General features: G+C 35.7%; 5 protein-coding genes and 1 non-coding gene across 9 annotated transcripts; 1 reads left to right on the forward strand and 5 right to left on the reverse strand.

The window, feature by feature from the left end:
• Positions 1 to 215: 215 nt before the first annotated feature.
• Positions 216 to 5,845, reverse strand: LOC145638474 (uncharacterized). The gene is made up of 9 exons (XM_081689438.1): positions 5,561 to 5,845; positions 4,740 to 4,902; positions 4,343 to 4,465; positions 4,022 to 4,169; positions 3,128 to 3,217; positions 1,305 to 1,359; positions 1,089 to 1,211; positions 729 to 785; positions 216 to 597 (listed from the first exon to the last, which is right to left on the reverse strand). Exons 2-9 carry the CDS (start codon positions 4,892 to 4,894, stop codon positions 467 to 469), a joined length of 882 nt encoding a protein of 293 aa, XP_081545564.1. The 5' UTR covers positions 4,895 to 4,902; positions 5,561 to 5,845; the 3' UTR covers positions 216 to 466.
• An 899-nt stretch (positions 5,846 to 6,744) lies between these two features.
• LOC145638475 (LRR receptor kinase SERK2-like) lies at positions 6,745 to 10,332 on the forward strand. The gene is made up of 4 exons (XM_081689439.1): positions 6,745 to 7,343; positions 7,774 to 8,034; positions 8,136 to 8,987; positions 9,406 to 10,332. The coding sequence occupies exons 1-4, from the start codon at positions 6,914 to 6,916 to the stop codon at positions 9,885 to 9,887; spliced, it is 2,025 nt and encodes a 674-aa protein (XP_081545565.1). The 5' UTR covers positions 6,745 to 6,913; the 3' UTR covers positions 9,888 to 10,332.
• Positions 10,333 to 12,555: 2,223 nt separating this feature from the next.
• Positions 12,556 to 14,747, reverse strand: LOC145638476 (pentatricopeptide repeat-containing protein At2g45350, chloroplastic-like). Its single transcript, XM_081689440.1, has one exon. It carries the CDS (start codon positions 14,663 to 14,665, stop codon positions 12,725 to 12,727), a length of 1,941 nt encoding a protein of 646 aa, XP_081545566.1. The 5' UTR covers positions 14,666 to 14,747; the 3' UTR covers positions 12,556 to 12,724.
• Positions 14,748 to 15,349: 602 nt separating this feature from the next.
• On the reverse strand, positions 15,350 to 16,481 carry LOC145638477 (uncharacterized). Its single transcript, XM_081689441.1, has 2 exons — positions 16,342 to 16,481; positions 15,350 to 16,195 (listed from the first exon to the last, which is right to left on the reverse strand). Exons 1-2 carry the CDS (start codon positions 16,396 to 16,398, stop codon positions 15,584 to 15,586), a joined length of 669 nt encoding a protein of 222 aa, XP_081545567.1. The 5' UTR covers positions 16,399 to 16,481; the 3' UTR covers positions 15,350 to 15,583.
• Positions 16,482 to 19,436: 2,955 nt separating this feature from the next.
• On the reverse strand, positions 19,437 to 27,059 carry LOC145638478 (uncharacterized). 4 transcript variants are annotated; one of them, XM_081689442.1, is made up of 7 exons: positions 26,905 to 27,059; positions 21,514 to 21,833; positions 21,123 to 21,280; positions 20,965 to 21,045; positions 20,741 to 20,816; positions 20,571 to 20,636; positions 19,437 to 19,798 (listed from the first exon to the last, which is right to left on the reverse strand). In XM_081689442.1, the coding sequence occupies exons 2-7, from the start codon at positions 21,824 to 21,826 to the stop codon at positions 19,626 to 19,628; spliced, it is 867 nt and encodes a 288-aa protein (XP_081545568.1). In that variant the 5' UTR covers positions 21,827 to 21,833; positions 26,905 to 27,059; the 3' UTR covers positions 19,437 to 19,625. The 4 variants fall into 4 exon arrangements, with proteins under 4 accessions (XP_081545568.1, XP_081545569.1, XP_081545571.1 ...); XM_081689443.1 differs by lacking the exon at positions 26,905 to 27,059 and adding an exon at positions 25,504 to 25,940; XM_081689445.1 differs by lacking the exon at positions 26,905 to 27,059 and adding an exon at positions 25,499 to 25,926 and having other exon boundaries at positions 19,442 to 19,792; positions 20,577 to 20,636.
• TRNAN-GUU (transfer RNA asparagine (anticodon GUU)) lies at positions 26,466 to 26,539 on the reverse strand. The gene has a single exon. It is a non-coding gene; the product is annotated as a tRNA-Asn (tRNA).
• Positions 27,060 to 27,360: the final 301 nt, after the last annotated feature.

Raw genomic sequence — 27,360 nt, forward strand, 5'->3', positions numbered from 1 at the left:
GAATGTAATTTAGAAATGGAGGGAGTAGTAGCATACATGTTACGTTTTTAAAAAACATTTTACTCTCTCCGTCCCTAGATTACATTCCTACTTCTAGCATTTATTTCTAGGGACGGAGGGAGTAAGACTTAAAGAGGTCATTTCTAGTATTAGCATTAGCATACTTCTTTCGTTTAACTAACCACCTACGTTGAAACTTGAAAGAGCCTAAGAGATTCAGTTTAGAAATCAGTATTTGCTATTGCCTATAAAACAAAAATCAGCTTGACAGTAGAATTTACATTTGCACAATTCACCGGATCACGTCAATTTCACATAACCTCGTTAATACTACCTCTGTCCCTATTTAAATCACATTGTTTGTGAGTCACAAAGTCCAAAGTGGAAATGTTGATGAAGAGAGTACTTGTATGCGGATCCAACTATAATAAGGGTACAAACGAGGTAATACATTTGTCTAAATAACTTAAACTTGGAAAGGCACCGGGTTTCTTTCAGGCCATGACTCGATTTTCTGGAAATATTTAGCTGGGACAGCGCCATCAAAGCCTTCTGTCAGTATTACCCCATTTTCAGACTTGTAAATCTTAATTCCATCTGCCAAGGTAAGACATGGTGAAAAAAATTCCATCAGATTTGATCAGGGGGTCTATGCTGTCACTAATTACTTTGGACAAGCTATGAGCAGCAGAGTTATAGATGTAAAATACGGAAACCTGGAAGTGTACCTTCCATTGCTTTCTTGGTGTCTATGAAGATTATCATGTCAACATCACGCCTAAAACCTGGAAAAATGGCCCAAAACACGTCATTGTAGCTTCATGGCAAGTAATACGAGGAATTTTTAACATATCACATTGATCACATTAGTAATTATGTTATCATTTTTGCAGAATTTCTCGTGTACAATATAACGATATACTCCGTATAGGGATAACAATACTGCTCACAGTGTGGTGAGAAAATTATGAGAAATAAATCAGTAAAAGAAACCATGCAGAAGATTTGCAGAGACCTTAATGGTCCAGAGGAAATCACAAGACATTAAAAAACTGATCAGGAAAACTCTCCATATACAGTATACATACCACTTTTTACTTCTCCATCTGATGGTAAGCCACACGCAAAGTGAACGTGCAACCTGCTCATTCGCTTGAGACCAGATGCAAGAATAGATTGAAGAAGCCTCTTATATGTACCATGAACACAAACTACATATGAAAGAAATTTCAAAGAGTTATCTTCTCAAAAAGTAACTTGCCATCAAGCAATATGGGATCTGAGTCCTTAAGCGTAGTGCATACCAGGGATCTCTTCAGCAGAAAGGATCGGCTTCAATAAACTCTCACTCTCTACAGACTGAATAACCAAAGAGAGAAGAAATAACAGTGAATCAGATGTTACGAAAAAGAGTTTATCAAGAAACATCTATTGTTTTTAGAAAGAAAATAAAAGACAAAGCACTAGGTGGATTTTCCCCAAGCTCCAAAGACTACTCCCTAAAAACCTCACATGGAATTGGAAAGCCAAGGGTCATGGCCATATTGCTTTTGCGGTTCTGCCAATGCCCATGGGTAAGAAAGCTTGAAACAAGTTCGGATGGCAATACTTGAAAACCTAATTTTTAAGGATTTGCCTCTACATTCCCATAAATTACATAGCAAAGAACCAAGAGGCCATTTTGCACACAAATTTTAGCCTCCATCCCCCTATTCAAAGCCAAAAAAAAAAAAAAGAAAAAAAAAACCTCAAACCCGATTCATCATATTCTCCCCTCTCCCCCAAACACCAAGTATTTCTTATCATTCAATTCCCCTTTATTGCTATATATCCTCATGGACCTCACAGCTTCAACCCCAGGCCAAATATCCTCAACTTTAACATACTACCTTCCCCATTCTTCTGCCTGCAAGTGCAACACACTACATTCCTCACTCCAACTGCCAGTTTATTTCCCATTGAGAATGCCCTAATCATCTGCTGACCTTAAGTCACAGTAAAGCTGATCCCATTTTCACCACCATAATAACCAGAAAGGACACAATAACAGCATATTTAAAAATGTATATGAATATCTATCAGCTAACCATAACAATGATGAGCCGTAAATGGTTAAATTTGACCAGCAAGACTCCATATTAAAATCCTTCATGGTCAATTCTACTACCAAAGGAGCATCCTGGGAGCTGAACTAATGAGACAGGGAGCTAGTAGGAAACTTGTGCACTACAAGCTATAAATGGTTAAATTTGACCAGCAAGGCTCCAGATTAAGAGCTTCATGGTCAATTCTACTACCAAAGGAGCGCTTGGGAACTGAACTAATGAGACAGAGAGTTAGTAGAAAACTTGTGCACTCCCAAGGACATCAACTCTAAACAGCACGATGAGGATATAATTGTTAGCGGAAGGGACTGTTGGGTGGGAAAGGTAGGAGACCTAGGAGTGAGCTGGCCAGCAGATGGAGGTTGTTAGGGGTGAAGGGCTAGAGAGAGGGAACAAGAAAAAAAAGGTTGACAACAAGATAAAGATAAAATTGTCGGTGATGGGTTCAATAGAAGACGCTATAATGACGGTGCTGAGAAAGGGACACTTGCATTGAGGGATTAAGGAGATTTTATTCCTGACCACATCACCGACAAAATACAACCAAAAAAAAAAAAAAAAAAAAAAAAAAAAAAAAAAAAAAAAAAAAAGAAGAAGAAGAACAGCATACGATTGCCCTTCCCAATCAAACACATTCTGTAAGTTAGGGGTTTCCTTTCCTTTTCCCTTCTTTATTATTTTAACCAAACAAAGCCATACTAGGAACAAAGAATATGTAGCATGGCAATGCAAAAAGATTGTTACTTCCATTTTGAATTCACGAAATAATTATTCATCTCCACCTATAATTGTATATCTTCACCTTTAATTTCAAAAAATCCTCCATTATTTCCAAGATGATTCAAGTCTATTTAAATTAGCTTAGGAACTGAACTAAAGTAGAATCCAACAATCTAGGTCTTCTCCATTAGTCCAGAGCATTGAAAGGATCAGGAAACGAATCTTGATATTGACTTAAGGAGCAGTTCTTTACAATTTTTTCTAGATTAATACACAATAATACTACGGAAAAAATAGCTAACCTTTAAAGTATGACCTTGGTTTGCACGTATCCACAGCTCTCCATCCTCTTCCAAAAGGCCGAACCTCTGCTTATTGTCTATCCTTACAGCCTGAAAAATTTGCATATCAGTGTGAAAGTGTACTGAGAATAAAAGAACTAAATGAATCAATGCCAAAGACATAAGTATGAGCTATTATAAGAATAAAATAAGATAAAGCCTTGAATTTATTTGCATTTGTTTACAGAGCCAAGAAAATAAAAACCCCAAAAAACTTGTATGCTTAGATTCTAAAATAGAACCTATTCAAATAACTTGTTGGGTTTCAAATCGGCAAAGTTTTTGGTACATTGTACTCCGTAATACATATGTACTTGTATCAAATTTGGATAAAAAATATATATAGTCTAATAAAAGGAAATACAATGCCTAAAAATGTATCATATTAATAACTATTGCTTGTCTTTTTTTTTTTTTTTCGAAAAGGGGAGGGGAGAGATTGGAAATACTTGGGGTTTAAGGGAGAGGGGGAGGGAGATAGATTGGAAATACGAAGTATAATGATAAAAAAATGGAACTTCAAAATCTTTTCACATCAGCAGAATTTATAGAAATGAATACATCAGACTTCTGGTCATAAATAAGGGGTAGGAAGGCACAAAAATTGAAGGGGAAAGATACAAGGACACGTATAATAGATAAACTATAAAAATATGTCTATGATGGTTGATCATATGAAATGCTCAATGAAAAAAGGCAGGAATGAAGAAAATAGTGAATTGTGCCTAAGGCTTAAATGAAATATGGAAACACAGCAGAACTATAATCCAATCATAAAATACATATCAACTTTCAACTTTATCTTACAAGATTGGGTGATCATCAATGCGTGAGAAAAATAGCAATGGGACTTACTTCTCTAATTTCATCAATAGAATGTGAGCTTAATGGGATATTTGACCTTGTTTTCATGTTCAGCTTCAATAAATCTTGAAGCTTGACATATCCATCACTACGCATGTCCAAATTCAGCTCCGTTGCATTATGCCTCAATATACGTACCCTAATAAACACAAAATGCTTGATTATGTTTCCAAATCCAATACAAAAACAACAAAATGTTAACAGTCTTCAGCCTTATGAAAAAGGGTTGCAATGTTTATAAGGGGAAAAAAAATAAGTCTTCAGAATGCAAAGGAGAGAATGTATAAATAAAAAAGGTTGTGTAGAACTTACAACAGCCTACCAAGAGTATCAATTCTATCTGAAGTACCAGTTGGAGCACCACGACCACGACCACGGCCTCTTGATCCGCCACGATTGCCTCTCGTGTCTCCATGTTCTCTTCCTCCAGCTAAACTGCAGATTACAAAAACAATAACACAAAAATTAAAATAAGAATTTGTTGACCTATAAAAATGATCTGATTGAAAAATAATGTTCATCCAAACACTCTATAAAGAATCTTTATCAATACGACAATTGGTTCTCAATTCCTAATATACAAATCGATTAATAATCACTAGGTACATGACTTAAACTAACAAAAGTAAATATAATCCAGATAATTGTTCTACTTAACATATTTATCAATGAACTTTAAACATAAACATAGAGGATAAAAGAGATAAACCTCGGTATATCGCGAGCAAAAGAAGAGGAGAAGCTACTGCTTTCTCTGCCTCCATCCATTGTAAGGAGAGAGAATTGTCGCGGAGGGAGAAGATGAAAAAAAAATGGGTAATTGATAGCCTTTGATGCTACAGTTACCGGCAATCTTCGGAGCATTAATGTTCCTATAGAAGGGAGTCATAAGATCAGACATTCATACCACATAGAAGTCATAGTATAACACAATAATACAGTAGTTCAACATTTTATACACTACAAAATTCCATACCCATATAAATTAATCATCAATTTTGAAAAATTAATAGTCTTTACTAACCCATACCCATAAACAAAAATTCCCAGCATATATAATCAATAACACAAATTGAATGTTCCTATAGAAGGGAGTCATAAGATCATACATTCACACCACATAGAAGTCATAGTATAACACAATAATACAGTAATTCAACATTTTATACACTACAAAATTCCATACCCATATAAATTAATCATCAATTTTAAAAAATTAATAGTCTTTACTAAATACTAACCCATACCCATAAACAAAATTCCCAATATGTATAATCAATAACACAAATTGAATTGAATAAATTCGCAAAGGTGGGTTTAAGAACACCCAATTGAAATTGCAATTTGATAAAAGCTTACAATATGAACTAAAGATCAACATAACCACATTATATCTGAGTAAATGAAATTTCAATGATTCCCATATTATGTAATTCATCATATTATTCAATTAATTGGATCAATTTAAACAAGAGTGTATAATGAATTGCACAAAATAAAAAACGTAGAAACCAAAGATTAGGGGCATACCGTAGGACGATGGGCGGCGTAGACGGCGGGGGAAGGCAGCTGGGTGGCCGGTACGGCGGCGAGTGGCAGCGGGAAGGTGTGATGTGTGTGAACAACCAATTAAAGGAATTTAGGGAAACTTAAGCCCTTGTTTGGTGATTTAAGATTTTAAGGAGTATCTTAGGATTTAACTTGTTTTCTTTAATCCCTGGCTTCCTGTCAAACAAACTCTCTTTAATCTCTCGGTTGTTCGGTTCACAAAATTTACAATATAGGGTTTACAATATAAATTTATCCACTTTCTTTTCACCAAAAAAAAAAAAAAAAAAAAAAAAACTACTCCATACTTCAGATTTTTTAAGCAGAGTAGGGTTTTTTTTTTTTTTTTTTTTTTTTTTTTTCATCTATTTTGTTCGGAATAAATAATATTCCGTATGTACTACAAACTACAAAGTATAGTGTACAAGCTCTAAACAAGCAAGAGGTGCCAAGAGGATATAACATACATGACATTTATTGCCAGAAAATGCTCAGTGATCCAAGATGGGAAGTGAAGGCAGCTTATGTGTATCGTGAAGGAAATAGAGTGCTGGATTGGTTGGCCAACCGCGGAGTCATTCAAAACTCTTAACTTGTGTTTTTCAATAATGAGGTTCCGGGAGAGTTTGGTCGTGTACCATGCTTTGTCCCTCCGTAAGTAGCTTGTTTTATTTTTGCTTTGTTAGTTTGTTATTTATTTCTTTTTATTTTCTTGTCTTTGGTCTTTGTACCTCTTCTACAAAAAATAAAAAAAAATAAAAATAAAAATGGTATGGGATTTAGTCTCCGAAGAGTTGGATTTGGCTCATACCAAAATTCATAGGTATCAAGTACAGAGTAAAAGAATAAAATTTCATTGTATGAGCAAATCAAACCTATAATATTAAGAGTGATGTTCAAAATTTATACTCCTTAACACATTAATTTCATTCCTTCCTCCAAGTTCTAACCCTATTGCTAGTGAACAAATATCACACATTTACACGTCCACAAATGACAAACCATGAAATCATAGTGAATTAGTGACAAGTCAATTTAATTAATCAAAATTGCAAAGGATGCACAAAGCCAAAAAAAGCTACACAACAATAGTTTCTGAAACGGGTAACCGGAGCTTCCAGTCACCCTCACAAACACCACCATTTCAAATTCTAAACACTCACTTTAGTCACTTCCTCTTCTCTACTCACTCATTCCCTCCTTTCTTCTTCTTCCTCACATCCCTTTCTTCGCCCACATTTTCTCTCTCCTCCCCAAACCAAAGCACACACTCCCACAAATTAAAGCACTCATCTTTTTTCACCCTTAACCTTTTCACCTCAAACCCAGAAAAAAATGAAGCTAATCCATTGTTTTTTCCTCCTTTTTCTACCCCTTTTTCTCATATGCCCATCAACTGTTTGTGAAAATGCCGAGCTGAAGACCCTCATTGATATCAAAACCTCTGTTGACCCTCATCATACATTTCTTTCTTCTTGGATTGTTAATGGGGATCCTTGCAGTGGTACATTTGAGGGTGTTGCTTGCAATGAGTTTGGCAAAGTTGCTAACATTTCATTGCAGGGTAAAGGGCTTGATGGGGTTTTACCTGCTGCCATTGGTGAACTTAAGAGCTTATCTGGGTTGTATCTGCATTTCAATAGGTTGAGTGGTGAGATTCCTAAAGAAATTGCTGGGTTGACTCAGCTTACTGATCTGTATTTGGATGTCAATTACTTCAGTGGCAGCATTCCTGAACAAATTGGAAACATGTCTAATTTGCAAGGTCGGTTGTCTAATTTTCTATCTGATTTCAATATGTTATTCAGTACTCGTGTTGGATACTACTTGCCTATTTTGTGAAAACTTTCCATGAATGTGACGTTATATGAAGTGTCATGAGTGTTCAAGGATCCAACACGGGTACTTGAGGTGAAATGAAGAGAATATGTAACAGTGTTTTTTTCTTCTTTTTCTTACCTTTGTTTCATTTTAATCTTGGTTTTTAGAAATTGCATATGTATTTGTATCTGTCAATTTGAACATGTGATTGGAATTGCTAATTTTGATAAATGCATCTGCAAATCACAAATTAGGAAGTACAAAGGAAATTTGTTCTTGCTTATTAGAAAGGTTTTTGGTTTGCATTTTGCAGTATTCGAAATGGGTTTTGTAGGTAACTGAAAGTGTTTCAATTTGCTTGTCTTATATTGCAGTGTTGCAGCTATGCTATAATAAGCTAAGTGGGAATGTGCCAACACAGATAGGTTCTCTCAAGAAGCTTAATGTTCTTGCTTTGCAGTATAATCAGTTAACTGGTGCTATTCCTGCTAGTTTGGGAGGTTTGGATATGTTAACCAGGTTGGATTTAAGCTTCAATAGGTTGTTTGGTCCGATTCCAGTCAAGTTAGCTGAAGCACCCTTGTTGCGAATTCTTGATGTTCGAAACAATACTCTTTCTGGCAATGTGCCTGCTGGTAATGTGAATTTCTACTCCATCTATTTAGTCAAGATTTGCTCAGTAAGTTAGCAGATGATTGGGAAAGCAAGGAACTAACATAAATTCTATAAATTGCAGCTCTGCATAGATTGAGTGATGAATTCCAATATGAGAACAATCCAGGTTTATGTGGAGTTGGGTTCGCTTCTTTAAGAGTTTGCTCTGACTCTGACAACCAAAGCAAGAATAAACCCGAAGCTTTTACACCAAGTTCTTCCGGGTTTGCAAGGAAAGATCTACCTGAATCAGCAAATCTCCCCTCAAATTGCAGCGGCTCGCAGTGCTCAAAATCTTCTAAGTCCTCCCATGCTGGTATTATTTGTGGGGTTGTTGCAATTGCGTTGATCACCGTTATTGGTCTTTCAATGTTCTCAATGTACCGCCGTAGAAAACAAAAGATTGGAACCAACTTGGATATTACTGATGGTCGGCTTAGCACTGACCAGGCTAAGGATGTTCACAGGAGAAGTGCTGCACCTCTTATTAGTCTTGAGTATTCAAATGGGTGGGATCCTCTGGGAAAAGGTTCACAGGAATTATTTGAGAATTATATGTTCAATTTGGAGGATGTGGAATCTGCTACCCAGCACTTTTCTGAAGTGAATTTCCTAGGGCGGAGCAATTACTCAGCTGTTTACAAAGGAGTGTTAAGAGATGGATCTATAGTTGCTATCAAGCGCATAGCCAAGACAGGCTGCAAGACTGATGAAGCAGAGTTCTTGAAGGGATTGAAGATCCTGACTTCCTTGCAGCACGGAAATCTTGTCAGACTGAGAGGATTTTGCTGCTCCAAGGGGAGGGGAGAGTGTTTTCTAATCTATGATTTTGTTCCTAACGGAAACTTGCTTCAGTATCTCGACTTAAAGGATGGCACCGACAAAGTTCTGAATTGGTCTACTAGAGTTTCCATTATCAAGGGCATTGCCAAAGGTTAGTGTGAGGTTAACTCCCCTTGATTGCTACATCTGCTTTCACAGTGATTCTGTCATTCATGTTATATTTTGAGTTACATATCATTCATGTTATATTTTGAGTTACATACGCCTATGTTGTGTGCATGGTCTAAGGGCTAAACTTTACTCAAGAAAGAGTCTTAACTGGGGTGTTGTCAATTAGATGCAGTTCTTGTATAAGTGTTTTTAAGTCTTACTTTTAAAAATATGGATCTTCTCATCACAAATAAACCCCAACAAACTTTACTACATAGTTTGAGGAGAATTTTGGAGGAAAGATTGAATCTTTGTCTGATGAGCAAGATGAATAATTAGGGTATTCTGACCAACTTATATGTATTAGTAATATCATTTGAAGTTCACTAATTTTTCCATTTTACTTCTTTTCTTACCAGGTGTTGATTATATACACACCCCACAAGGGAGTAAACCTGCTTTGGTTCACCAAAATATATCGGCTGAAAAAGTGTTGATAGACTGGCGCCTTACTCCACTACTCGTGGGATCTTGCCTCTACAAGCTCCTTGCCGATGACATTGTCTTTTCAATGCTGAAAGCCAGTGCAGCCATGGGTTACCTTGCTCCGGAGTACACAACCACCGGAAAATTTACTGATAAGAGTGATGTATATGCTTTTGGCGTAGTCCTATTCCAAATCCTCTCAGGTAAAACTAGAATTGACCAGTCAATTCGTCAAGGTGCTGAGTCTGGAAGATTTGAAGAGTTCATTGATCCAAACCTACATGGGAAGTATTCAGAATCTGAAGCTACTGAGCTTGGTAAAATAGCTTTACTTTGCACCCACGAACTCCCTCATCAAAGGCCATCAATAAACACTGTGAGACAAGAATTAAGTCTGCTTGATGACAGTTCTTGAACTAGGAGATTATTTTCTTGCCCTGAGTTTTTCCAATTAGTGACAAATGGGCAAATGCTAACTGCCGGCTAATCTCATTTGCGGTGTATAAGTCATTGTTGTAGCTTAAGGTTGTTTGTAAGCTAGTCTGTTAGTCTGTTGCTGTTATAGAAATTTAGTGCAAGTGCCAAATGCACGACTGATGTTGTAATCTAAATAGAATTTTCAGGTAGTTGTCCTCACTACTTCAATAGTCAATTAGTCACTAGTCACTAATGTTGTTGTACTGTTGTATGAATCTTGTTTCTCCCACTCGCTAGATTGATGCAGTATTGTTGCATAAATCTTGTTTTGAATAAATCCAAGGCTGAAATTTATCTACTTTGGCATTGTTTTTTTTTTTTTTTTTTTTTAATTTTTGGCTTAAAACAGTACACCATAATAGCCATAGTAATCGATACGCATAAATACATGTTAACATCAACTAGCTCACATTAATATAACGATAGATTTTTAAAATCTGCACTTTTAACACATAAAAAGTCACATTGGTCTCACTATAACTACTACGGACTACTCCGTAGATGAAATTGTCTCACACAGGACTGTTCTACATCGGGTCCATGCCAGTCTTTTCTTCAAATGCATGTACAGAACTTCATATTTAAGGAATTAAATATGGTTCACTGTTTGAAGTGCAATAGATCAGGTTCATTATTGACAAAAGTTAATAGCAGGAGAATTGCATGTGATATAGGTATGTGACAAAAAGATATGTACAGGTTGAAATTTAGTAAACATTTCACATTTGGAGTAAGCATCATCATTAAGTGTTTGAGTGGAATTACATAGAAGTGAAGAACTCATATTGGGGGCCCATTATGACTGGAGAAAGCTACTGTCCTAATAACTACTGCCCATGTGAGTTATGGGCCCATTACAGCCCTTTACCAATATGACAGAACTCAGAAAAAAACACTGTATTACTGATGTTTTTAACCATTTGCCTTCATTTAAAAAAAAAACATGAAATTTTTTTGATGACAAATTCCTATTTCCTACCCTACCAAAAAAATAATAGGGAGTAGTTATCAAGATTAATTAATATAATGAAGAAATAAGTAAAGATTGAAGTGAGCGTAAAGGGAGAAAAAACTTAGGGCTTGTAATTACTTCTTCACTTATTATCTTTCACAATATGATTAGAAAATAATAGAGAGTATTAATAATAGAATAGATGGACATTAGGACATGAAATGTGATAGTAGTTGAAATATTTTAAATTGGGTTGGTTCTATTTAAAGAGAGGAAACAAACAAAAACATCAATTGAAGACTACTTAGGGAATACATGTGCTAAATACGGGACCGTGTCACACCCATCATCAATAGAGAGCTCAAACATAAAGAGGTATCATCTTAAAGCATATGGTTTTGGTTATAAGAGTAGCTTCTTAGCCTTATTAAATACAAAACTATGTAACACTTAAATCAATTGTTTGAAAAATTCACGAGTCAACAAGGTAATATATTGAGTGATAGAAGTTAATTAGTTGTTTGGCCTTTAACCAGCCCGAGTGTTAAGACTAAACATGTGGTCTAAGTAGTATGATCTGCACTACAACAGTATAGCTTCTACTCCTAATATAATCTAGCAAGTTTTCTTCCTAATCTTCAATGCTATAAATATAATGAGAATAATTCATTAACTCTTAAATGCAATAGTTCCCATAATTGGTAAATTACCTTGCAAATATTGCATATATCTCCATGTTCAAATATACAAATGTAGACAATTTTTTATCAGCTCAACATGTGAATGGACAAAAATTGCCCTAAGATGATAAATGTGAAGACATTTTTTTGTCTTCATCATTGGAAAATTGACAAAAAGAAGAATCTAAAATTCACACATACACAGAATTTTTTTTGTTCTCTCTTTTGCATAGTTGCATGTGAACATTTTTTGTCTTATTTTTAACTAGTGGTTTTGTCCCTGCTTTCTTTCACAATTTAAGCTCTCCTTTTCATACTAGTCTGATCAATTTCACAAGTTATGTTCTACTGAGACTGCTGGAAAAATCTTCCAGTATACATTTGCAACAATTTGAACTTGAAATCCTAAAATCTTGGTTGTGATATTTCTTGAGTATAATATGAATTAACAGGAAGAGAAATTTCAGCCTCATTATCTTGGACACTTGTAACATACAGGACATTTTTGGTCAATTCTGATGTTAATCCATTTGAGACTGACAGACCATCAAGATTATTTTCTCTTACTGAAAATCTATGTTACTTTGAGACTTCATTTTACCATATATATTCATGTCAAAACTCGACACTTTGACTTGGGTATGACACTAAGATACTTTATTTTGGACCAAACTCAGGCGAAAATCTCATAAGATGACCATGTCTAACACTCAGATGCATACTTATGGGGAAATACTGAACATGCATATTGATCTATGGTCACACATAAGATCAGCTGCTTGAAGACGAATGACAGCAGCAGTTAATTGGGGGATTATGAATTCCATTTCTTTTATCTTTATTTCATCTGACTAACATTCTAGCCTGGTATTATGGTTTCTACAATTTATAATCTCTTCCCTGAATCAAAGTGCAAGCAAAAAAATAAAAAAATCAATATGACGAGACTAATTTTGCACAAGTAGGATGGACAATTGGATATTAAGTATTGTCGCCAACCTTCAAAAAGTGACTATTAACATCATATTTGGTTTATAATTACATTTACATTAAGCTTCTGCAATCTGCATGCATATCTGTATAATATAAATGGAATATATACATACATACATTCGATGATTAATAGAATGAAGTCGTACCTAACTAGTTTACTAGTTCCAGCTCTGTGATTTCTGATTCCAACTTCAAGCTGAATCCTGAAGCACTGAAGTTGTCCAACAAAGAATAGACCTCTCCAGTATGAGGATGAGAATTATCTCTAACAAGAAACTCTTGGACTGCTCCATTGATTTCAATAGAACTGCAACCAGGAAGTTTCTTCAATGCTTTGTTCTCCATTACAGATCTAATCCTGCTAACATCTTCCCACATGCCAAATCCAGCATACATGTTAGACAGAAGCACATAAGAGCCCGAGTTCCTAAAATCAAGCCTCATAAGGTGCTCGGCAACCTGCTGCCCTAAATTTAAATCTCCATACTTAATACAAGCACTAAGCAATGTCCTCCAAATGATGTCATTTGGTTCAATAGGCATCTCGTCTACAAAAATCTTTGCTTCTTTTAGGTATCCAGCTCGACTGAGGATGTCAACCATGCATCCATAGTGCTGAAGCTTTGGCTCTAATTTATGCACTCTCCTCATCAGTTCGAAACACATTTTTCCTTCCTTCACTAAACCAGCATGACCACAAGCATTTAGTAGACCAATGAATGTAATATCATCAGGTTTCAGAAGGAGTTTATGCATCTCCATGAAAAGCTCAAATGCCAATTCACCTAAGCCATGAACAGCTAACCCTCCTATCATGGCATTCCAATGATCAACATCTTTCCATTCCAAGCTCTCAAATACCTGAATTGCACTATCAATGCTGCCACACTTTGAATACATATCTATAAGAGCCACGGCCAGACTCCCATCAATGGTAATTCCAATGGTCTGAATATAGGAATGCACAGCAATTCCCTCATCAACCTGTCCTAATTGAGCAATGGCAGAAAGAACTAAAGAGAGCGTAATTCTATCAGGGAGCAAATTGTCCATTTGTAATAGACCATGGAAGAATTTCAGTACTTCGAGGAAATTTCCATTTTGAACATATCCAGCCATCATGGCATTGCAAACCACTACATCCTTTCCAGGAGCTTGATCAAACAAATTCCTAGCAATGTCAAGAGTACCGATCTTTGCATAACCATCGATCATTGTGGCCCAAGTGATTACATCTCTTTTAGGCATTCGGTTAAATAAATCATGGGCAACTTCCATTTGTTTGCATTTTACAAGTCCATGAATCATCAAATTCCAAGTAACCATATCCCTCTTAGGCATTACCTCAAACAACTCCCAAGCTTTATCGAGCTCATCTTCGAACTGTGTATAACCACCAATCATAGAATTCCAAGATATCAAATTCTTGTCTCTGATCGGCATACAATCAAACAACTCCCTAGCAAGGCTCAAAAACCCTGTTTTCACATACCCATCAATCATCGCATTATAAGAAACCGAATCTCTCTTGGGCATTCTATCAAACACTTGGCGTGCAAGCTCAACACACCCACATTTCACATACAAAGAAATCAAACAATTTTGCAGATACAATTCCGACCCAAAATCCAATTTTTTTAACAACCCATGAATCTGCATCCCTTCTTTCAAAAACCCAGATCGAGAACAAGCTTTCAGAACCAAAGAAAGCGAGTATTTATCAACACAAACACCATTCTCAAGCATGAAACTGAAGATGAAAAGACCCTCCTTTGGTTCAAAATTACCAGCAGAAACTGACTTAATAACCAAATTAAAAAGAAAAGGATCGAAACGGGTTTCTGGGTTCGAAATCAAATTATGTTGCGACAACATTAGGAATCGAGCAAAGTGGATTAAAGGTGAATAAGGGGAAGAAGAGAAATTGAGGATAATTTTATGGGTAAGATTAGGGTTTTTGATGAACCCAGTTGTAATTAGGCGAGCATGAATTTGTTTGATGTCGTTGAAGGTCTTGCAATGGTGGAGGAGAGAGAGTGTAGGAACAGTGGAGTTCCATGGTTGAATTGGATTTGCAGAGAGTAGTAGCATCAATTTTAGCGGGAAAATTAGCCCAACAAATTGTAACAGTGGATAAAATGCTGTTAATATGGTTATAATCTATAGATAGGGCCATAGGCTGCTTGAGGTTCTTTCCCACTATTTTGGAGGAATAACGACGGTCTGTTTTACTCGACTTATCTTATTTAAAATTATTTTACTGTGTACTTTTTAAATGAATTTTATCTAAATAGTTGAACTTGTTTTATTCCAAGTCAAAATCATTCTACCATGACTTAAATGTAGTACGAAGTATATTTTAAGCAATGCAATTCGAATTGACTATGTAAGTTTTATTCTATATTAGGGTCTGTTTATATTTACTGAACTGAACTGATTGGAGCTGAACTGAACTGAATTGAACTGAACTGAACTGAATATTTTATGAGAGAGGGAAATTAAGAGCTGAACTGAACTGAACTGATTGGAACTGAACTGAACTAAACTGAACTGAACTGAACTGATTGAAGCTGAACTGAACTGAACTGAACTGAAAATAAGTAAATATGAACAGGCCCTTAGTTGTATTGTATCGTTTACCCAAAACTATCAATATATAAAAGTATTGTCATTGCAATTTGAAGATGCTTACAAGTAGATATGGTAACTTTATACATTTGTTTTGAGTACTACATAGATTTGTGCAATTGTTGCTAATCTTATTAGTACATAATCTCTAACAATTTTTTATATAAGGTGTACATAATTTGTTGAAACTAATACAAATATGCAAGAGGACATAAATAGAAATGCTACATTTATGGATAGAATTGTTCCTTATCCATAGACCCTAATTGATTGAATTAACAACGAAAGATCGAAGCAAACATCTAAGCTTTTCCAAAAACAACAAAGCTAGATTTGCATCACGATTCATAACGTAATCCTAAATATTTACATCTTAAACAATCAAGCTTGAATTATTTTTTGTTGAGGGGAAGTTACCCTAAACACATGCTCTTCACCAGTGCATTTGTCCACTTTTACTACCCATTTACTCCTCTTTGTATTGAGTCCATTACCATTATAATCCCGAATACCATGATTTTTAGGCACTTTGCTAACCAACAACCCTTCTCCGATAGGTAAGAAATGACCCCCTAACTCATTGCACGAGGGCACTAGATGTTGGGCGTTGTACCCTACAACTAATGCCCCGCCTTTACCTTGAATCCTTCCTTTTTGAGCAGTTTTGAAAATTACTTCGTGACCATCGATATTACAATCGATAGTCACAAAATCCGCACTCTTAAACTGATTAGTCAACAAGTCGAGGGGATCCCCTATCACAAACTCGACGTGGTCCAAGTAACGTGACAACTGTGATTTCGATGCTTGGAGCTCCGTTGACCCGGGTAAGATACAGACCACCCGCCCGCCAGTCTGTTGGGCTGCAGCCACAAGGCCCAAGGTAGTTGGGCCTGCAATGGACCCACATACCTCCACCATAAGTTGAGCATTGTTTCCCCCTGCTAGGGCTGATATGAACTCTGCTACATCAGGCTCTTTGCCTCTTTTGCCCTGCAAAATTAACCCATAATAAAGATTAATCACAAAGACTCAAACTTTATTCAAATTAAACACCAAAAAATTACAAATAAATATTAAAAATTGATAATTTAAAAAAAAAAAAAAAAAAAAAAAAGTTTCATATATACTAAACTCACCATCTTGATGGTTCTGAGGTAAGCTCTAGTAGCATTTTCAGCAGACCAATGAGACATTTTGGTGTAAAATCTTGTAATAAAATGTGTTGATGCAACTAATTAATTTGCTTTGAATATATTTGTTTTTTAAGAAGTTTAAGGTTGAAGTGAAGTTATGAAGACTAGATATAAGAAGGGTATATATACCTAGAAAAAGAGGCCTAGATTTGGGAAGCAACTAAGGCAGGTTCTTTCCATATTATTAAAAGAAAAGGACCTTTAATTTTAGAGCCATTACCAACTAACGTGCTGACCAACAGTTATTTGTTTACTAAATGTTTAGTACTACTCCATACTGCAACCTGAATTTTTATTGAGATGAGTTTGGAAATATCTGAGAATGATGAATTGATAATCTTTTTTATAATGACTTGCAACTAAGGAAATGTAACCATTAAAGTTTGCGACCACCACCAGTGTACGTGGATTTGACGTTTAAAAACTTAGAGGGTGTTGAAATCAATCATATGCCATCTGCGTCACTGCATTTGTAATTCTTTATAGACTAACCATATCTTTCTAGCTAGGGGTATTCGCAGTCTGGTTTAGTGTGGTTTGACACCCAAATCAAACCAAACCAGACCAAACTGTAATTAAGTGTAAATTGAAGTAATTTGCACTCTTAAGAACCATAGATATTTATTTTAAAGTAACACGGAGTACTAGATTAGGTTTAGCATTTGAGAACAAAGACACTTTAAGGTTTGATCAAGTAAATTTTGTATTCAATTACAATATTGGATTATTTCACGTGAATTAATAACATATATAGGTATTAGAAATGAAGAAAATTTTACTCTAGTAATTAAGCTTGATAAAACATTTTAAAATTATATATAGTAAAACTCAAAAATGCATTAATGCAAGAAATTAAACATGAAGAACATTAGAACAACTCCATAAAGCTCAGGTAGAACATGTCGCCAACTAAACCACACTAAAATGATGCTGCAAAATTTGTCAATCTAATCCTTACATTAATTAAGACCACATTAATTAGTATTTTGTGACCTTCATAGATGTTAGAATATCTAATTAATTAAGTGGTCAATTATGAAAATCAAAACTACACATAATTATTTTTTGGCAGTATATGAAACAAGTTGATCTATTGGCTACCAAATATATTCATATTCATAAGGATTCGTTGTTATGTCCAATATTAGACCTACCAAATTCTATAATTTTAATACTTTATTATAAAATTGCATCAGCATTATAACTATAAACTATTATTTTTTTCAGTTGAATGCTAACATATTCTCCTGTGAAAATTTAAATACAATAACCGACCAAAAGTAGCCGGTTTGGTTTGTACCATATAGGTCCATATTTGATGTTTACAATTAAGTCACACGATGAAATTAATAATAGTCAACTGTTTGCAACAAAAGAATAAAATTTGTGTTAGTCAATACCATTAGCCCTAAGTTCATAGATTTCATGTTTATTAAAGTTCACAAAATCTACATAAAGATCCAATGTAGGTGCAAGTTTTGTTTGTACTGAAATTAAATGGAAAGGAAAGCGAATAAATTGAATGAACAAGCTCTCTATCCGGATTTATAAGGATATTTGAGAATGGTCAAATGGATTATTTTGAACCATCATGCATATTATAAAACTTGCTCATGAACAAACATTTAACAATTTAAAACTGAAGAAATTATTTATCACGGAATACTATAATTACTACTTAATGTTCACTTTCATGTTTGGTTTTATAATAATCAATACATAGTTTAATACATGTTTGAATTTTTTTTGGTAAATTTATCATAATAAATAAAATAATAAATAAAATAATAAATATGGAGGTATTCAATAATTTCCTTTTATTTTCTCATAATCCTTATGTCATTCATTTCTAAATATACTCCTTTATGTTAAATCAACGAGCTGTTTTTAGCCTTAATATATTTTTATTGTAGAAAATAGTCCAAAAAAAAAAAAAAAATGGAAGTTGACATCCGTTTCTTAGCTTTTACTTTATGTGCTTTATTATTTTTGAAAATGATGAAGAAATTTCCTAGATATTCAATACAAGTAGTAATAAACTTCACACAGCTTAAGGTAAAGGCTGGAGCCCGACAATGAACACAGAAATCCAAGAGGAATCAATAGGTTAATGCATCTTGATATTGTGAGCCAACCCTTGTTTAATTTTATCTTTCTTTAAAAGGATAAATGTCCTATTCTTCGAATTGGGAATTGTTTTCTTTTCCATATTCATAGATTGAAATCTTTCCAACTGACAAAATAGATTTCACCATGCTACTCTTTTTCAAGTCAACTTTAATTCTAGTTTTTCATCACATGCCAACAAAGAATTTTGATTATTTTGTAACAATCATGTGTTAAGAAACTTAGTGCTTGTTCTCTTACGTTGAAATTTAGTTCAGGTCAGTTCAGTTCAGTTCAGTTAAGGTAAGTTAAGTTAAGTTAAGTTAAGTTCAGCTCAGTTCAGCTCAGCTCAGCTCAGTTCAACTCCTAATTTCCTTCTCTTATAAAATATTCATTTCAGTTCAGTTCAGTTCAGCTCAGCTCAGTTCAGCTCAGTTCAGCTCAGTTCGGTCAATGAGAACAGGCCCTAGGCCCTATTCTTTATTTCGAGTTGTTTTGCTCTGCCCTGCCCTATTCTTTGCTCAATTATGCAAAAGTATTATTACCCAAAACTGCGTTAATATAATGGATAAGAAAAAAAAAAAAAAAAAAAAAAAAGTCAGGGCTTTGTATTAATAATACAATTATGAACGAACTTTTGATGCCGTCATTAGTACAAGATGGGAGCCTTGTTTAATGTTTACCCTAATCGGGGCTTTGTATGCAATCGATTATACTCTACGTAACTCGTACCAGTCCTATGTAATAACAGTATTTAGTAGGCAAATGAAGTTATGAGTCTTGGATTAAATTTTGTTTGTGTTAGAAGTTCATACTATATCTGTTATCAACTTAGTTGAAATTTGTTGGTATTGTTTTTAATGTGCTGTTTGAATCTTACTACATCAGTAATCACCATTTCAAACTAACAGTTAGAATAATCACTTTCAAACAGATGGATAAAATCTCCCAATCAAACTCTACTATAAAGCGATAGCTGTAAAGAATATCCAACCATGTTAAATTACACCATGGTAGTATGATACCATACATGAATATGCCTAAAAGTGACTGCGAACCTCCAGTTCCGTTGACAACCCGGGGTAAACCCAAGTTCTACATTGAAATGTAGAGATCTAGAGCTAGTCTATGGGGATCCTGATCACCTTTTTGGTTTGGCCTTTGGAAGTATCAGCCGCTTTTTCATTGTTGGGCCTGCTCCCCCATGCATCTCCCGCCCTATGCCTTGTAGATGGAAGGTGAATTACTCCCCAGTCAGACATTCGATTCCCTCCAATGCCACTAGATCCTGCATCTTTATAGAAGAAAATTGTCACAGGTTCAGTCAACTTAAGCTACAAGTCCTGCAACATGTAATGCTACCAAAACTAACTAGAATCGTCATGAATGAGATTTTAAGAACTTGTGAAATTATAGAATGTGTTTGATATTCTTAAGAGAATAACTGAATTCTAGAAATTTTAATCTAGTCCAGGTTCGGTCAACTTAAGCTACAAGTCCTGCAACATGGCGTACTACCAAAACTAACTAGAAACATCATGGATGAGATTATAAGAACTTGTGAAATTATAGAATGTGTTTGATATTCTTAAGAGAATAAACGGCTTCTAGAAATTTTAATCTATCTTCACAATTTTGCAGAAGTAATAATTGAATCTCGAGTTATGAGGACAGAATTGTATGATCATCTTCTGCCCAAAGATTTGATTCACCAATCCCACCCACAGTATCTCATATGGTAATAGCAGTTTATGAAGACAAAATTACAGAAGGTTGAACGCTACGGATCCTTTTGATCACAAGAATATACAAAATCCTGTGAGGCTTTTGACTGATATACAGAGCATGAAAGTTTCCCAGTCCTAACTACACTAGGCACACGACAGTCACACTTATGCTTTTGCAAGTGACAAAAGTCTAATATCCAGTAATATAGCAACCCCCTCCCCCTCTTCCTCCAAGTTCAACATGCTGATATTGATCACTCAAGATCTATTTCAGACACAAGTGAACTGTATATTATCATCCATATACTAAGACAGTGGATAAATGGATGCTGAACATACCAGTACCTGGTGGTAGATGCTTGCCACCATTGCCTTTCCAAGCGTCTTCAAAGCTTCCAAGTTCATCTGGAAAAATTTGTAGGAAAAAGAAAAAAAAACAAAGTAATTTTCAACAACTCACGACCAACTACCAGCTAAAGGGTTCATTTGCCGTCAATAAATGATCTTACCTTCATTCAGATTATGCAGTGTTTGCCGCATGTCCACTTTGCCATCTGAATGTAGCTTCCTAGTAACTGTATGGCCCTATAAAAACATGTTCAGAATAAATGCTTCTGTTACCACAATTATTTGAATAAATAATTAACCACAGATGGTAACAAGTCGAACAACACTAGAAACCAAAATCTCATAAACATCCATATATGAAGGTGATTGAGGTTCAAACACATACCTTGTCATGAAGTCCCCTCGAAATCCTGTGTGTTGCTTCACCCGTTCTCTTATCAGCCTCTTTGCAGTCTTCCATGATCATCTGGACAAAAGAAAATCGCTTTCTTAGTATCAAAGACATTAAATTTATGTCACATGCAAAATATTGAAAACACTTACTCCATCGCTTCCCATTCTTCTGGAAGCTGAACTAGTGTAATACACTCCATCTACACCTCCATATGTGACTTTGCAACTGTGGACTTTAAATGACTGTGCCTGTGAGCCTCCTCCATTCCGGTTGTTGTCTGTCCTATAGTTTACTTGTTTCTTATTATCTGCCAAGTGCCAAACATTATAAGTGAACTGATGATATATAGAAAAGAAAGCTGCTATTGCTACAAGAAACCAATACAGATATTCCAATAGTAAGAAAAACTTTGCTGGATTCATTTAAAATATGAGTATGACTATTCTACTCGTTCGAACAGCTTAAAATGACAAGTGTGTCCTTTCAAAAGACTCAAGAACACAAGTAACAGAAGCTCTAACAGAGATAGACTTGAATTACCATCAGCTTCATCATCTGGATGATCAACAAAAGGCTCATTGGCAGGTCTAGAGGCATTCTGACTTTCTTCATCATTATCCTCCATTTCTACTTCATCATCAGAGCAAAGTTCCTTGATGGTAGGTCCACTTGGTGGAACCACTAGGGGAGACTCACGCAAAGAACTATTTGAATGAAATATACTGCCAAATGGGTGGGTGAAAAAGGGATCATCAAAAGGATTCTTCCCAAATATGGAACCACCAAAATCTCCAAAGTTTCCAAAACCACCAAAAATGTCAAATGAATCACTCTGCTGCCTCTCGTTCGGCATCTTTACCCTTCAAAAATACAAGTAAATCTTAAGGTTAAGAAAGCAAATTATGATATAAAAAAAATATCAACATATAATTCTCAGAAAGAAAGATCATAAAGTAGAAAACTGAAGGAAGGCTTGCTTTTTACAGCAGTATCCTCAACTTAAGAACTTCATATCTAACGACAAGGCTGGGCTTAGAATGTTAGATCAGAAAATTGCCCAAGAAAATGAAAATAAAGATTAAATGCTGCGACACTTAAGGAGGATCGGCAGCAAGTAAAATAGGCTGAAAATTCTTAGACTGATAATATGTAAAAGACATCAACAGTTACTTAACAAAACCAGTTTGCTTTCAGCAACATATTGAAAGAATATGATCCGTGATCTTTCCATTAACAAAACCGAAGAATATATACAACATGTACAAGCTATTAGTTAGGCAATAATCATGCTAACTGATTTTGCTAACTTTAGAAGATAAAGATAGACTTGCATATTTAACAAACTAATTGAGTAATCTAAGGAAACTAAATAAATACAATATAGAATATATTATGAAAATATATTCTAACACACCCCCTCAGTCGAAGCAGGAGGTGTTCGGATGCTTAGACTGTCCCGAAAATCATTAAATAATACGCGCGGAAGCCCTTTTGTAAAAATATCAGCAATCTAATAACGAGACGGGACATGTAGCACACGGACTTCGCCACGAGATACCTTCTCACGGACGAAGTGAATATCCATTTCAATGTGTTTAGTGCGTTGGTGTTGCACGGGATTTCCTGATAAATATATCGCACTCACATTATCACAATAAACTAGAGTTGCCTTTTGAATAGGACAATGCAACTCCAAGAGCAAGTTTCGGATCCAGCAAGAATCAGAAACAACATTAGCAACACCCCTGTATTCTGCCTCTGCACTACTACGGGAAAGAGTATGTTGTCGCTTGGAGGACCAAGAGACTAAATTATCATCGAGAAAAACACAGTAACCAGAGGTGGAACGGCGGGTGTCCGGACACCCACCCCAATCTGCATCTGTATAAGAGAGAAGTTTGTCAAGAGATGACTTGTACAAATGTAGACCATGGGATAAGGTACCCTGAAGATAGCGTATTATACGCTTAAGAGCACTCATATGCTCATTTGTCGGAGCATGCATATGAAGACAAATTTGCTGCACAGCATAAGAAATATCAGGCCTAGTGAAAGTGAGATACTGAAGGGCACCTGCAAGACTACGATACGTAGTCGGATCTTCAAAAAGAGAGCCTGAGTTAACACTAAGTTTAGACTTTGTGTCGACGGGAGGACATGAGCTGCAGTTAGACATTCCTGCACGTTCAATAATTTTTGCAGCATATTGTTTCTGAGATAAAAATAAACCATGGGAATGACGAGTGACAGCAATTCCCAAAAAATAACTCAGAGGACCTAAGTCCTTCATAGCAAATTCCGAACCCAGGAGATTCAGAAAATACTTACGCAGTCGGTCAGATGACGCCGTGAGTATTATGTCATCCACATACAACAAGACATATGCAATATCAGTACCATTCCTGTAAATGAACAAAGAGTGATCCGACTTACTATGAGTAAATCCAATGGTAGCAACGAAGTCAGCAAATCGTTGATACCAGGCACGAGGCGCCTGTTTCAAACCATATAAGGATTTTTTCAAAAGACAAACACGAGGCGCCTGATGCATATAAACTGTTTCATTGAGATGACCATGTAGGAAAGCATTCTTGACATCCATTTGATGAATGGGCCAAGACTTGGACAGAGCAATACTGAGAACTGTTCTAATTGTGGCCGGTTTGACCACAGGACTGAAAGTTTCATCACAATCAACCCCCTGCTGCTGGGTTTTGCCATCACCTACAAGACGAGCCTTATAACGCTCAAAAGAACCGTCAGCGTTAAATTTATGACGAAAAATCCACATTGACCGAATAACATTCACATTAGGCGGCCTGGGCACTAATTCCCAAGTCTTATTTTCAATTAAAGCATTATATTCATCCAACATTGCATTATTCCAATTTTGATCATGTAACGCACTAACGGGATTTTTGGGAATGGGAGAAATATCCGCTGAAGTGGTATGGAGTAAATTGGAAGAATATTTTGGGTTGGGTTTTATTATGCCATTAATTGATCGAGTTGTCATACGATGTAGCATAGGATTAGTAGGTCGAGAAGAGGAATGGGAAACGGTTAAGTGAGGGGTAGGAGTTGTAATAGGAGCAACTAGACGACTTGTATCTGTGGGAGTTGGAGATGTGGGCTGCTGGCCCATGCGAGGTGGAGGAGTACAGTGAGCAGGAGCTTGCTGCTGAGTGAAGCGAGCTGGCTGCTGTCCGGTGATACTGGGCCCGTGTGAGACTGCGGCCCAGGTGAAGATTGAGGAGAAGGAGAAGGGGAGTTAACTGGGCCCGTGTGAGACTGCGGCCCAGTTGGAGAAAGGGACGTTGATGTGGGCTGATTGTGTTGTGGAAGAGAATTTTGAGATATTAAATGCATAACAGTAGAAGTGATATTATCATTATTGCTCAAAATTGAATAATCAGAGGGGCAGGTGTGTTGTGTAGTTTAGAAAAAGGAAATTCATGTTCAACAAAACGCACATGCCGACAAATAATTATTTTTCCACTAGACATTTCATAACACTTTGAACCACGGTGATTAGGAGCCGGACCGAGATAGGCACAAGGAGTGGACCTTTCTTGGAGTTTATTTATTGAGGAGGAGGGAAACAAAGGAAAACATAAACATCCAAAAACACGCAAATCCGAATAAGAAGGATCACTTTGATAGAGAATTTGAGCGGGTGAGAAGTAATTTAATACTTTTGTGGGTAGGATGTTTAGTAAATATGTGGCCATAGGTAAAGCATGATGCCAAAAGGTGAGGGGCATAGAGGCATGAGAAAGAATGGTTCGAATAATATTATTTATGGACTTAATGTGTCTTTCGGCTTTTCCATTTTGTGGGGAAGTATGGGGACAAGAAAGGCGAAAAGACATACCATTTTGTTCAAAAAAATTGATCAAAAGTGCCATTAATATATTCCGTACCATTATCACATTGAAAAGTTTTTATGTTTCTTTCAAATTGCGTTTTTACAAAGGCATGAAATGATAAAAATAGTTGCTTAACTTGGGATTTTTTAGCAATGGGAAAAGTCCACAAGAATTTACTATAATTATCAAGAAAGAGGACATAATAACGATGACCGGAATAACTAGCAATAGGAGAAGTCCATAAATCACTATGAATGATATCAAAAGGAAGAAAAGTGTACCATGCTCTGATACCATGAAAGAATATGATCCGTGATCTTTCCATTAACAAAACCGAAGAATATATACAGCATGTACAAGCTATTAGTTAGGCAATAATCATGCTAACTGATTTTGCTAACTTTAGAAGATAAAGATAGACTTGCATATTTAACAAACTAATTGAGTAATCTAAGGAAACTAAATAAATACAAGATAAATACAATATAGAATATATTATGAAAATATATTCTAACACATATCCAATGTTCAAATTGCTAATTCATGGTCATCAGTGACTTCACACTTAAATCTCAAATGCAAAAGAATAACTTTCACTCTTCACACTATGGCTGCTTCTACTCAAAGTTTGACACAACATAAATTTATCAACCCGCCCAACTTGTATCAAACTGTTTGCAAGTGCTGTGAAACCCTTGTTGGTTCTATACCTCCACCTCAAGATGAAAAACCTGGATATGTAACAATACTCTAAGGCTATGTTTGGATAACAAAAAATGGAAGGAAAGGAAGGGAAGGGAAAGGGATGGAGACAAACTTCCTTGTTTAGATAATATGTTGGGGGAGGGAAGGATCCATTTTCCCTCCTCCTTTAATAAAGACCATCCCTTCAAAATTGGAGAGATTTGGAAGGAAAATGGAGCTCATCATTTCCTCCACTTTCCCTTCTTTCCCCTTCCTCCTATTTCCCTCCCTTTCATTTCCCTTCTAATTTGTTATCCAAACATAGCATAAGAGTGTGTTTGGATTGAAGGAAATAAAGAGAAGGGAAGGGATGGGATGGGAAATGGATGGATGGTGTATCTTTCATTTGGATAATAATTGAGAAATGAAGGGAATTGAAAGGGGGAGAAATGAAGGAATTATTTTGTAAGCAATTTAATCCCTCCAACAATGGAGAGATTTGGAAGGAAAACTCATTTTTTATCCCTCCCCTCCCTTCCCTTCTCTCCTCTTCCCCTCCATCCCCTTCGTTTCCTTCCCTTTTTATCCAAACAAAGTTAACAAACTCTAAATCTTTTGATTTCCACCAAACTAAACACAAATAATTTCTCTGATCATTGTACATCTTTCTTTTTTTTTTAAGGGTGTACTCTGTAGTCTGTACTTCCACTCAAATAACACCGTCAACCGCTTAAGGTGATTCACATACATTCTAAACTATAACTATTTGGAATTTGTTTATTCAACCTTACTCAGCAAGTCAGAATCCCCAGTTCTAAGTAATAATCCCTCTGGTCTAGTTCATAAGTCAATCTATCCTATGTCTTTGATCATGTTACATTGTCAACACCACATGCCAATTCAATACAACAACAAGAACAACAACCAAAAAAAAAAAAACGCTAGAAGGAGGGGTCGAACCTCCGACCTTGTGGTTAACAGCCACACGCTCTAACCAACTGAGCTATTCCAGCTTGTTGGTATCATCACCTAATTAAAACTTCAAATTTGCTACAACGATGAAAAAACATACGAAGTACAAGCATACAATCAACAAATTGAGACAAATTGCAACACAAAATTCTAGTATAAACTGATAATCAATTTTCTGCAAAAACTACTTCAATTCAATTCAATGAACTTCACGAAAAAACATTACAAAAAACGATGCAAGCTTATAATCAACAACCTCACACAAATTGCAACAAAAATTTCTATGAACTACAACTACAAGTAAACAAAAATTGACTTCAATTTGATGTTCTGGTTCACAAAGAAGCATGTAAAAATCATTGAAATTACAGGATTTAGAACCCTAAATTGAAGAGAGAGAAAATACCTTTAAAGTTGAAGATAGAATTCTGGATTTTCTGGAGAAATGGGAAGTTTCTGAAGAGAGGAACAAGCTCCTGAAAATTTGTTGTTCGAAAATGTTCGTGTGTTTAATTGTTTATATATATCGCGAAAATAAGTAAACGGGAAAAAAAAAAAAGAAAAAACCAGAAATAACTAGAGAGAACGGGAAAATATTTGACTTCAACGTTACGCGTGTCACCGTTTTTGAATTTGCTAATACTAGAGCTACATGCTTACATTTAACCTCACTATCATGTAAATATGTAATATTGGACTCAAAGGCTCGGACTATGTTGCTACGGAGTACATTCAACAGGACCCGGACTAGCCTGTCAATCTGTCATGGGACGAGCATACATTGTTTGTACGGCGCCTGATACCTTGAGGGTTGATCCATGTTAGCCTTTTTCATACGCGCAAAAAAAAAAAAAAAAAAAAA

The sequence above is a fragment of the Chenopodium album genome, chromosome 7 (assembly GCF_948465745.1).
Source record: "Chenopodium album chromosome 7, dcCheAlbu1.1, whole genome shotgun sequence".
NCBI classification, from domain to species: domain Eukaryota; kingdom Viridiplantae; phylum Streptophyta; class Magnoliopsida; order Caryophyllales; family Amaranthaceae; genus Chenopodium; species Chenopodium album.